Below are 13090 nucleotides of genomic sequence, written 5' to 3'. Positions count from 1 at the left end.
AGTGAGAGTGCTCAAAATAGAGGGTGTAAAAGCTGTAAAGACGGGGTGAGAAGGGGTTAGAAGTAAGTCAGAAGGGGGATGATCAGAGAGGAAAGATGGAAAAGTATTTGAAGAAACATTAAAAACTGACATTTTATTCTGAAGCATCAAAAGCAATAGAAAAATGTGAGAACAGAAATTTTGAGAAAAGGTATTTCAGTTAACTTATACTTAGAAGAAAAAAACAGAGGAGTAGAAAAAAGAAAAAAGATCACCAACTTTCTAGAGTCAGCGAGCAGCTCATCTATGTGGACACTTGTCTAATATCTATAAATCTATTTCTGTGTGTGAAGACAAGAAAGCAGCAGCGATCTTAGTGATATTTCAAAGACATCACCTATGAGATCATTTATGAAACGTCCCCCCTGTGAGGGGAAACATGCAGAGACGCTGGGACTTCCCATTACAAATCTCTATGTGGTCACATGATGAGTCATAGTTACATTTCTGTGTGTTTCCCTCTATGTGTCCAAATAATTTTAACATGGACACACAACTGTTCCATTACAAGTCGGTTTGTCATTTGGTGTCAGTATTATTGGTGTATTACTATTATTACTGCAGGTATTACTATACTATATTTTACATGACCTCTCTGTCTTCACCTTTCAAGTTTGAGACCAAAGCTGGTAAAGCAGCAGCAGCCTTGTCCTCCGCTGATGCACTGGATCCTCCAGACCTGAAGGTGGCGCTAAAGAGGGAGCGTGAAGAGCACCAGCACCTCCTGGCTGAGTCCTATGCAGCTGTGATGGACCTAACTAAACAGGTGAGAACTGGATGTGTGTATCTGGTTCAGCTGGAAGGCAAAACATCGTATATGAGGCTGTTTTACTTTTGCCTCCGGTCTCCTAACTATCCACCAACTTGGTTGTGAATAAAGTAGAGATAAGAAATGCAACTAAATCTAAAGAGCAAACTTAAGTCTAGGTTTTGGAGGGGTTATAAACACAGCCTGTTTGTTTGTACCCATTTATTTCTCTAAAAATTCTCATGGGTTGCTTCTACATCCCTCTTTTCTCATCCTCCTCTAATGTTGGCCTCCTCTTTTTGTCTCTTCGGTGTGACCGACCTGTGGACCAATCAGCTTCAGATCGGAGAGAGTAACTGGGGCAGAGAGAAGCTGGAACTGCTGGAAAGGTTCAGTCAGGAGAGAGCTCAGTGGGAGCAGAGGCTGAGAGAAGCCACTGCACAACAGGCGAAGGTAAGCAAGACTCTGTGTGTCTGAGAGATGGTGTGTGAAGGAAATGTCAAAGATAAAGGACGAGATAACAAATGAGTGCATGTTGGGACAATGGAACCTGAGAAAGTGAAGGTGTATATCGTGTGTCTATGATATGGAGGGCATTAAATGTACATCAAGTCATTGGATTGTTAGTAGTTTCAAATAATGCAAATGTGTGAGGTCTCACCCACTTTTAATTTAAATTAAAATATCTTACAACCATTAAGATGAGAGGATTGTATATTTCAGAGAACTCCCTCATCTAGTGTTATGAATTGCTGCAGTGCTTTGGCCTTCACACTCATGGACCCATTGCTTTAATTGGTCGTTCCACGTTGTTTTGATTCACCAGAACCCGTAGCAACACACAACTTTTTGAGTTTGAGTTCGAGTTTCCACTGTAAGAGCAAGAGAGCAACTCCTTCTACTTGTCAAAAAGCATCACATCCCTTCTTCAAAAGCCATTTTCCATAGATATAGAAGATTATTAGTCATAATTTTGCAAAAGCCCAACAGTAAAAGTCTTTCATTCTCAGAGAATAACCAAATCAGACCTTTAGTGTGGTTGTTATAGGTCCCAGAAAATGTCTATGCTGCTGTGCTTCACTGTATCAACACTGGCAATGTCAAAATAGACCCCAAAATTACACATTTCTAAGTGCTGTTTTTGCAGGGTATTTTTATCTCAGGATGCTTTTGTTGATGCTGACAGTAACCAGACTTTAATGCCATAATGTGAGTGAGGAGAACCCTGTCTGGTGTTATTGCCTCACTGTGGTTGAGGAGCAGTTTTAATGTTAAGCTGAGCTCACTGGGAAAACATGATCAGTCAGAACCGATTATACGCTGGTGCAGTCAGTGCCAAGCTGCTGCAACATGTCAGGCAGGCTGATAGAGGGATTGCATCAGTGTCTAAAGTGGTTCCTATAAACATATAGAGAAATAAAGACCTGGGTCCACAGCTGGTAGTCCAGTGTTTCTTCAACATCTCTCCTCGGACTGATGTTTTCAGTCTGACTGTGTCTTTGTCCTCCTGTTCTCACCTTCTTTGCTTTCATTCTTGTCCATCTCCCTCCTCTTCCTTCCTGCTGTTGGGTGCGTGTCATTCCTTATCCCTCCCAACTCCTCCAACTACTCTCATTGTGTGTTGGGTCAAACACTTCTGATATTTGTATATAGTGCCCCCTTCAGGCCAGATAGTTTAAGGGTTGCTTGAGTTAGAGCTATTATTACAGTGGTAAATGTATAAGTGGTGTATTTCTGATAATGTTAAGAAAAACATTATTGGTTTTGTAAAGGTAGACTTTATGAGCTTTATGGAGTATTTATTTACAACAGTTTATTCCGTGTACTTTGTCAAAAGGCCACTACGTTTTGAATAGGAAGGTAAAAAATGTACCTGTGAAAAGAAGAGTGTTGGAATTGGTTATTGTATGTATTATGGCTTATAACCAATTGTATGTATTGGTTATACATATATAGTTAAATCAAAAACTTGTTTGTTGTATTTTAAAGTGAAAATTAGAAAGTGAAACCCTTTTTTCATTATTTCATAATTTCACAACAGATGTGGACTGAACAGAAAGTATCTGTACTGTTTAGTGCAACTTGTAGAACTTGTATTTAGTGACAACCAGGGAACATGGGCTGCAGGTGGAAGTCCCCAGACATCCACTCCCTCTCATTCCTTCTCTTTCCTCTTAACAGTATTTGGGTTCTGACCTTAAGATCATACATTACATTAGTCTTACATCTATTAGTCTCTTAGTGTTAAAAGAAGACTGCAGGAGCTATTTGTGCAAATGATATAGGTCATTTAAAAGCTAATAAGCTTTAAAGAAGAAGACCGATTTACTTTTCACTGACAGTCTGGGTCTTGTTTGTCCCCACAGCCAAAGTCATCAGGTGGGGAGTCATGTACAGACACAGTCTTCGCTAATGGAACAGGTTCACCAAGGTAACAATCAAAAAGTCGTGTCTTACAGTACTTGGTTTGAAATACAGTGCATTGGCTGGGCTTTGGCACTGCTTCATCATTGTATCTAAAACAATGAAAAACATCCGTTCAGATGTCTCATAAATAAGTCTTAACTCTGTCATTCTGAAAGATAACCATCCAGAGTACAACTTCTCTTCTGTTTTCTCAACTCACTCAACTGATTTTTATAAAAAAGGACCAGATCCACATCAGAGCTGGACAGCCCAGACATCAACAGAACAGCCAGTCAGGAGGAGAAAACCCAGTTTGCAGTCCCACCTTTTTTGATTCGCCCAGAGCTGGGTGACCTCACCAGGAAGAACTGGACCTACTTGACCAATGAGGTTATTAAGTTATGGTTTTATACATTGACTGGTTTAAAATTGCATAATATTTTTCCTCGTCTCTCTTTCTTTACTTTCTGCTTATTGATTTATATTAATAAAGAGAGTTTAAAATGTGTAATCGTTTTATATTGGTTTGTCCTGTCCTAGACCCCAGAGGTTGGAGACATCTACAAAACCTGGGATGGTCCCAGTGGCTCCTGCAGCAGCCCAGTGGGATCAGAACTGAATCTGGAGTCTGTTCAGAGGAGCTACACTGCTCCAGACCGCACGGGCATCCGGATCTACTACAGCCCTCCGGCCATTCGACGCATGGAGCACCAGAGAAGGAACCATGAGGCCAAACAGCAGCAGGCCCAGAATGGGAGCTTTTCCCTGCGGCTGAGTGGCTGGGATGCAGGCGTGGCTCCTATGGTCGAGCAACGACAAACCCCATCCTCCTTGTCGCCCTCGTACGAGCAGTGGCTCAGCTCACTGTCAAAGCAGCACAGGGAGCTGCTGGAGAGCAGAAGCGGCTGCATCAACGGTTCGATCCCCACTGTCATCAACAACGGCATTGGCAGTTCGACTAATGGCGTGGTTGATGGGATGACAGCCTCATCAGCCTTCCACCGCCTAGAGATCGGGGAGATTTCAGCCAACTTAAGTGACGACATGAAGGAAATGACCAACTGTGTCCGCCAGGCCATACGCTCTTCATCTCTGGAGAGGAAATCCAGCAAGGAACATGGAAGTCAGGTAAGTTGCTTTGGCCTACAAAAGTGATAGGATAGGACTTTACACTGTATCAGGTAACAAACAGGTGTGTGATAAGACTAATGGCTGCACCTTGTCTTGGCTTGTTTAAGCACAGAAAACCCTTTGATTATATATTTATTATATACTAGGGTGATCTTTCCATGCATTAATAATACCATATGACTTAGGATTATATTTCAGGCCTTTTCATTATAATTCTCTGTTCTATTATAATTTGTATTCTGTCTACGTTTGAATGCCAAACGGCTTGTTAGGTCGACTATTTTAAAGAATTTTAATATGTCTCATGTTCTAAATAATTAATTGTTGCAGGAAGCTGATTTGTCCTGGAACCAGGTTAAAATGATGTGACTGCACTATAAAATCATTCAAGGCTCTCTAACAGACATAAGGTGGAGACAGTAACAGAAACTAGTTTTACAACTGTAGGGTTAAGGGAAGGCATCATATCTGGAACCGTCTCTGTCCTGTAGCATTGAACACATTTATTTTTTTTACCCAGGCGGTCAGCATGTCCACCAGGTCCACGCAGACAGCTGCCCAGTATGTCAGCATCGGCCTTCAGACTGACAACCTTCCCAGCAGCAGGGGGACTGGGTTACACTCCAAAGCTTGGTCTCCTCGTCCCACCTCCACTACCACATCCTCATTAGTGTCGGCCCGAACTCGGCAGATGTCAACATCCCTGGATAAGGTTCACAGTCGCATTGATAGGCCGTGCTGTTCACCCAAGTATGGATCACCAAAACTACAGCGCAGGGTGTCTTCTGGTAATTTGAATTTTTTTAAGTAACCAGGTTTAACCCAATTTATGTTATTAATGCTCTACTCATCTGCTTCATATTTTTGTAATGTAACGTTTTGGAGATGCTCTGATTAGCCATCTCAAGGTGGCCCTTGCCACTTTGGCATAAGCGAACAGTTGGTAGGCAGCGTGATGTGGGATGTTCAGGGACAAGTCTGAGGCTCCACCTGGCAACTTAAAAGTCTTAAAGGATCTGCTGTAAACATCTTGGTACCAGATAACACACACCACCTCACAGGTCTTGTGGCATCCTTCCCTTGGCAGGTCAGAGCTGTTTGAGCAGAGGACTCACAGGGTTGCTGTACTAGGAAGCGGTGGTCATGCTGTTTTAGCTCATCAGTGTATATTTTTTAATGAGTGAAATATCCAACATTTCTGTTTTTAGGCTCCACTTCCAGGCTTGATGGGACTTCCTCTGCCAGGGACCGCAGCCTGTGGAGTCTCTCACAGAGACCAATGGGTGGAGGCTCAGCCTGGGCTCGCTCCACCACCACCAGGGACAGCCCGGTCCTTAGTGGCCTCACTGACGGCCTCTCCAGCCTCTTCAGTGTGGTGGAACACTCTGGAAGCACAGAGTCGCTCTGGAGAGGTGACGGAGGTAAGATACTGGTTGAAGAGCTCATTTATACAAGAAGAAGACAGGAGAAAAGTAAAATGAACGAAGCCCATATTTCAAATTTGACTATTTTAATGCACACAAATTTATGCCAATCAGTATCACACTTTAGTTCTTGTCAGATTTTAAACCCAGTTATTTAAGGCAAAGGAGAAAATGGTAGAGGACACTGTCAATTAATCCAAGTATATATGAGTATTAGTATATATTAGTATATATATATATATAGTATTAGTATATATATAGTTACATTATGAATTAATAAAATATGGTTATCAATATATACATAATTAATATAAATTAATTAAACCTTTCCAAACTCATATCATAGTTCAAACATGTTGAATTTACATTGCTATAAAAACAGAAAAGCAGGATTTAGAACTATATCTGGCACATGGATAAACAATATGCTTGTCAATATGCAATATGATGGCCTTATAATAAAAGTAGAGTTGATCCAAGAAAGCACAGAAGCAGTTTCCAGCTTTTGGTTTTAGCTTTGACATCATTAACAGGAGCAGGCAGAGGTAAAAAAAAACAAAAAACAGATGTGCCAACTGATTGTTCATCTAAATCAGTGAGGCACATGTCTAAACTGTAAGATATAGCATCAGTACCGTTGAACAAACAAGGCACTCAAAAATAATGTAAACAACTTTGTTTTTTTTGTTTTTTTAGATCTGCTAATTGCAACGTATATACAGTTAGCTGTTTCCTGCTCTTCATGGTTATTCCAAAACCAGTTTGAAATGACAAAATAACACTGATCTTTTCCCCATTAGGAGCCAGCCAGGGTGCCAGTCCAGCACGTCAGCCTCCTGCTGCAGGGAAACCTTCCGGGGCAGCAGTCTGTGGGTCTGACCCCAGCACACAGCGGTTCGGGGGCCTAGTCCAGGAGTTCTGCAGCAGCCGTGGCCAGGGAGGAGTCACATTACCTGGGGAGAAAGCGCAAAGAGATTCCCTGGGCGCTATTGGAGGTCTGGGTGTCTTGGGAGGGTTCGGTGGTATAGATGAACCCAAGCCAGAGTGTGTGTCAGTTGGAGTGGGATGGGTTGGAGTACTGGCTGGATTGGGTGCAGGCAACGACAGTGTCACCAGGATTGTTAATAAGAGGTTTATGAGACAGACAGCTGGAGAGGAGATGGTCAGCATCATGGGAGGAGGCAAGGAAATGATGAGCAACACCAGTGCTGCCGGAACCGGGACAGAGGTGAGACCTCTTGAAATCTGTTGCTATATAAATATATCATATATCATTTATGCTATTGCAGATAACTGCAGATTTTGCGTTGACTATTAATTACACAATTTAAAGCTTTGTCCATTCTGAACAACTCAGCTAATACAAAGACAACATTTTACAGGTAAACTATAATAACAGTCATGTCGCAAGGCAAAAGAATATAAATAAAATAAAACATCTGTCTGTTTCCCAGGATGCACCCTGTGACTGCACTGCTCAGTCCTCCTGTTTTGCGAGACCATCAAGAGCAGCCACCCGCCATTTGCTTGGCCACTGCAAGCACCGCCCACAAGAGTCCCCAGCAGCAACTGAGGAGAAGGGGGACACCTGCAATGAGTGACCAAACTTCCACTGCCACATCAACACACACAAAGCAACACTGATCCTTGCCACACAGGTGCACTGCCAAACATGACAGACACTGCTAGCACACTGCACATACTGCCCCACAAATCCACTGCCACATGCACATGTTCACACACACACACACACACACACACACACACACACACACAGAATCCAGGCAATTTCACATATGTCTTGGGCTGTACCACTCTGATGCCAAGGACAGGGAGAAACTCCAACCCACCAATCGATCCACCCATCTCCAAACTACCAGCTTTTACACACTTAACTAAAAAAAAATCAACTCTATGAACCGAAGAGACAAACAACTACAAGAATGATGTCAGGAAAGGACCAACTAAACACTTCACCCTGAATTTACAGAATAACAGGTACTACAAATGGTCCATTTTTGACTGAAAAATAAAATAATGTCATCTTGCCACATGCTGTTGGACCGCCAGTCATGTTGGCTTCGAAGATAGCAAGGGGAAAGAAAAGATGCAGTCATACGCTGAACATGCATCAAAAGCACATGCATTGCTCTGAGAGCTACAGTATAAACTTGCACCTGGGTCATCTGTCACTGCTGGAAAGCTCCAGTGACCCCCCCCCCCCTCAGAGATGATTTCTCTCTGAACCCTGTCATATTCACACATGCTGTGCTGGGAAATGCAATTATGTCGTTTTGACTGATTAGCGTTATTACATTCCAGTGAGTGTCTCCAACATGAATTTGAAAACACATCTGCTTCATGTGCAGATTACAATTATCAGCTCACAAAAAGAAGAACTCAAAGACTGTATGACCAGACATGGACTCCACTGACAGACGTTTGAACTTATTCAGCTCTATACATGAGACTACAAAAGTCATCTCAGCGTGGACCACCTCCTGTTGTTTAGTAGCAAATGTAAAGAATAAAAGGCTCTCTGTCCACTTTGCTCCCAAAAGGACTTTGGCCATAAATACAAAGACCTTCTGTGGCACTGCCGCCATATCTAAAAGACATGAGAAAATCTTGTTGACAGCTGTCGCTGTACATTCCAGGGTCTGTTAGGAAATTTCCATTTTGGTTTGAAGCTGTTAGAGCAGGCAGAAAGCAAAAGTCTGTTTCGTGGTGGAAATTGTTCTTCAGTAATGCCAAGGCCTATCATCAATCCAGGCTGATAAAGACCTGGAGTGTACAGTCTTACTGTCGAGAAACCTTTCAGTTGGTTTAACCATATAGGATAGAGATGCACTGATATCTATTTTTCCACTTCTTAGACATTTTTTTTTAGTGACTAAAACTATACTGGGGTCACACTGGAGAAGCCTAAACTAACACACGAAATGTATTTTATTTCTCTCTTCTGGAGAAAAAGAGTAAAGTCAAATTAGACAACACATTGCCTGCGACTCTTGAGATCTGATTTCCAAAGTAAAGAAATAACCTGTCAGCTTCATCAGTGCATCTCTAGCCTCCATGCGTCATGAGATCTGATATGAAGGAGTAGAAAAGAAAGAGCGACTCCGACGTGAGCCCAGAATCACACACTCACTCCAAACTCCATCCAAGACGAGTTTAGTCCGAGAAAACATTCAGACTTTTTCTGAATGTGGATGTTTCTGATTTCTATGTGCATTTGGCTGTTGATTTCTCAGCTTTTCTACCCATTTTTATTTTCTTTCTCTCCTCTGACAACTGTCTTCATGTTTTAGAGCTACGCCAACTGAGAAGTTATTGTGCAAACTACACGTCTTTTGAAAATGTAGCATTATAACAAAATCTTGGTAGACAACAAGCTATAGAGCTGTGACTGTCCAAATGTAGTTAAAGCACTGAAAGTTACTTATTTTAAGATATTATTTAATGACATTTTAAATTTATTGTTTAAACTTATGTCTAAATTGTCTTAGTAAATTGAAAATGTGAATCCTTTTTTTTTTTAACCATCTTTCCCAGTGATATAAAATGTCTAAGTCAGACGCTTAGAAGAAATATCTGGGAAAGAAGTCAAATGTTACACGTCTTAACAGTGAATTGAAAACAAAAATACTATAAATTGAAAACAATCATTTGGAAGGGTTTTATAACAGTTCTTTCTCTACTGTTTTACCATGTCATTCTGTTTCTAATCAATCAAACTGATTCAAAGTGCCTGTCAAATCACCTATTAGTCAGCTCATACCAAAACTGGACTTCATATGAAAAACACACAAATAATCCAGCAGGCCTTTTTTTAATGCGTAAGATTGTTTTTATGCACATAAGCGAGATCAGGCCGTACTCAAGCTACAACAACGTACTGTACCACAGTGCAGGATGGAACGAAAAATGGTTTACAGGTATAGTAAGATATATTAACTTTTTTATACCAAGGGTTATATTGTACGTCTGGAAAGTAAATTATTTTTGTTTAGTTTTATTTTATATGAATGTTCTGCTGATTTATTACCCCGTTATTTCTATTCTATTTAGTTATCATGGTGCTACTTAATGTAAAGTCTGCTGTGGGCTCACTGCCTGTTCAGAAGCATCTACTCAGTCACCTATTTCAATGTCTTTTCCACTGTTTGTGTATGGGGAACAGTCGCTCCGTGTAATGACTCAGCAGTTTAAAACAGGGCATTACAGTAACAGTGCATGTATTTAAATAACACACTTAGCAAAACCCGCAGCCTAAATGCTGCTGTCTGTCTCCAGCCCAGCCCTCACTGCTGGTACCAAACCAACTGCATGAAACCAGTGGCCACTTCAAAAGCTACTGTCTGATTTCTGACCACAGTTATACAAAAAGTATATTTAGCCAAACAGTATGATCAGTTAAAGACCACAGAAATCACATAACCCTAAAAATTCTTCCAACTGTCCCAAAAAGCTCAGCTTATAAGGATCCATTCCCTTCTACTGTACGTTACGTGATATTTCCATCTTTTCAAAATCTGTGCTTACAGCACACAATAAGGAAACCACATCTGGTGTTGTCACTGAAGAGAATGAACTTGATACTGATGCACATTATCTATTTAACAGCTAAAATATAAAAGAGGAAAAGGAACAAATGTTTCTGGTGCTGTTGGTACATGTACAGACTATAAACACATTTCAACGATACTGAGACACAGTAAACATCTTAAAAAACACACTTCACTTAACCTGAACAAAGTTTTACGTCACTAACAAGTTCAGCTTGTTTTTCCCTAGTTTGGACCAATATAGTGTCACATATTTTCCACCCAGAACAGTAGCTCTGCAAAGTGACGTTCCATTGCAGCTACTGCCACAAAACAAAATGTAAATGTTTTTTAGAAACTTCTCAAACCATTTCATTATAAGCCACCACTCTGCTGCCTTTCTGTATGTGTCCAACAGTTACGTATTTACCAAATGTGGCTTAATATAATGCATCAGTTTGACTAGCCTGGTTAGCTGTTTGCCTTGGTTGCATGTAGATATTTATTCTAACATAGTAAAAACAAATAAGTTTTCATTAGAGTTCAGTTTCAGCTAAGTGAGTAAAGTTTGAACATCCCAGCCCAATAAAAACCTGTAACATTAGCTAGACTCTTAAGAGTGCTAATGAGACGTTCTCAGTTTGGACAAACACAAGCCGTCAATGCTCGTTTCTTACATTAATACACAACAAGTACGTCAACGAGACGCCAACATGTGATCACCTGCACTGAAAACAGTTCAGACACACTAGTGTTTTCATTGTAGGAGAGAAATCTTTCCTGTCACTGCTCCATTATGGGTGTAAACAATCTCTATATACAGGAAAAAGAGGCTGGGACATGCATGCACAGTACAAAGCTGACAGCAGGCTGGCAGAAGTCCTGTCTGCAAAGACCACAGTCCAATAATGACTCAGTCGTCCCACAGTCTTTCCCACTACGCCCCAGAATGAATAGTCTGAAGCCACAAAGGAACCTTTATCATATCCTAACATTAGATTAGGCACGATTTTTGCTTTTTGGATTTACTGCGAAACTACAGAATCTATCATATTAAGCCATTAAACTTGGATTATTGGACCAGATGCCAATAACAAGTCTGAACAATTAATGATTTTTGTTGTAAAATTAAAACAATATCTACAAAATAAAGCACAAACAAGCTCAAACAAATCAGCTTTTTCCATCATATACTCCATAATACTGTATAGCTTTTGGCATCATATACTAAAAATATTATGGTACCTTTTACACTTCTCAATTAAAAACACATTTTGTGATTCAATGTCGGTTCAGTCCCGCTGTCAACGAGAGGTCACTTTGGTGCCTTTCCTTTCCAAAGATGTCCTGGTTTCATGAAACTTTTATTTTTCCGCAAAGATATGACTACAACTACATACATACTGTAGGTCGATGCCAATTTCCTCTTTAATTAGATGCTGAAGTAGGAAATGTCTGCATTTGATGTCTTGTGGTAGGTGTAGATTGATTTGAATTTACATTGATCTTCAGTGGTAGCTCTGCCACATAGATTGTAAGTGACAGTATGAGTTATGAGCCAGTGTGGAATCTCAGTGTCAACAGTAGAGTATGCATAACAAACTAGTTGAGCTTCACCATGTGGAACACAATTGGCTGAAAACTGGGACCAAGGTTACATGCTGCTGGTATTTTTGAGTCTATAGATGATATTATTTATGATATATGATGATGTTATACAGCAGATAATAACAGATTGTGGATAAAGCCTCTATTGGTCTGCTACAGTCCATTCATGACATTAGGGAGGGTGCAGAAAAAATAAGACAATGTTTTTAATTGGTTTGAATATGTAAAATATTTGGTCTGGTCTAGGATGTAATAATTTGCAATAATTTTTATTTTCTTATCTTTGCCACTATGTATTTTACTTTTTTTCCCCACAGAAATATCTCACACACCTGGTACTTATTACAACCTCAATATTTTTGCAGTGCCACCGGCCCGGGACTCTTTCTGTCTCTGATTTCATTCAGGCCTTCCCACCTGCAAGTCAGGTGTCACATTTGCTCCTCCCCCTCAGGTTTTTAGTACTCGGCATCACAGCCAATGACAGAACAGTTTTACAGGTCACACACCATCACCAGCCAATGACAGATGAGTTCATACAGGCTGCATGGCACAAACCATGAGTCTTATTGTTCTCTGTGTGTCTGTTAACATGGACCTTTCCAGCCTTTTTAATGCATTTCCATGTTATTCATATTAGTTTTACACCCTGACAATATGTAAACAAATTCTTAGCTATTCATAATGTTAAACTATTACTGAGACATTGCCTGTAAATTCGCTTTGCATAACCTACTTGTCCTTTTTTAGTAACGCTTGATTCTTGAATAAAAGGAGAATGCAATGAAAGCAAAATAAAATGAGTACACAGTGAGGAAATTTGTCTGGAGAGGTTTGTACTCTCTGTCCTTTTCTTTCTCTGAGAAAAGCTGAATGTCGACAGCTGATCTGAAACCAGGTCACTGTGGAAATATGTAGCTCTTTCCCTTTAGAGACCCCACTTGAGCATTTTCTCTGTACATAGGCACATTTTGGAAAAAAAAAAAAAAAGAAGCAAATGTTAAAGAAGTCAAATGAGAATATTTGGACTTTTAAAGGGGTGTGAGATTTTTGCTTTTCTGACCAATGTAGCTTGTAAAACAAGATTCTGCATTATAACTGCCTCCTGTTTGTCATAGAATTCACAAATAAATGTTTGTCGGAATTTAGCAGGATTTGTTTTTTTATCATTTATACATTTTATACTT

The 13090-nt window shown here is 40.4% G+C and overlaps 1 protein-coding gene across 2 annotated transcripts in view; it reads left to right on the top strand.

Annotated features, from left to right (window-relative positions):
• The window catches only part of mtcl2 (microtubule crosslinking factor 2), a 71089-nt gene extending 58177 nt beyond the window's left edge, over positions 1–12912 (top strand). For both annotated transcript variants that reach the window (XM_026332471.2, XM_026332470.2), the window contains exons 16-24: positions 653–805; positions 1124–1240; positions 3154–3218; positions 3436–3583; positions 3734–4321; positions 4845–5112; positions 5533–5745; positions 6549–6976; positions 7203–12912. In XM_026332471.2, coding sequence (XP_026188256.1) covers positions 653–805; positions 1124–1240; positions 3154–3218; positions 3436–3583; positions 3734–4321; positions 4845–5112; positions 5533–5745; positions 6549–6976; positions 7203–7349 — 2127 coding nt within the window. In that variant the 3' untranslated portion in view covers positions 7350–12912. The remainder of the gene's footprint in view (positions 1–652; positions 806–1123; positions 1241–3153; positions 3219–3435; positions 3584–3733; positions 4322–4844; positions 5113–5532; positions 5746–6548; positions 6977–7202) is intronic.
• Positions 12913–13090: the final 178 nt, after the last annotated feature.

The sequence above is a fragment of the Mastacembelus armatus genome, chromosome 7 (assembly GCF_900324485.2).
Source record: "Mastacembelus armatus chromosome 7, fMasArm1.2, whole genome shotgun sequence".
NCBI lineage: Eukaryota > Metazoa > Chordata > Actinopteri > Synbranchiformes > Mastacembelidae > Mastacembelus > Mastacembelus armatus.
Note: the sequence above shows the minus strand (reverse complement) of the source record. Positions and strands in the feature narration are given on the sequence as shown.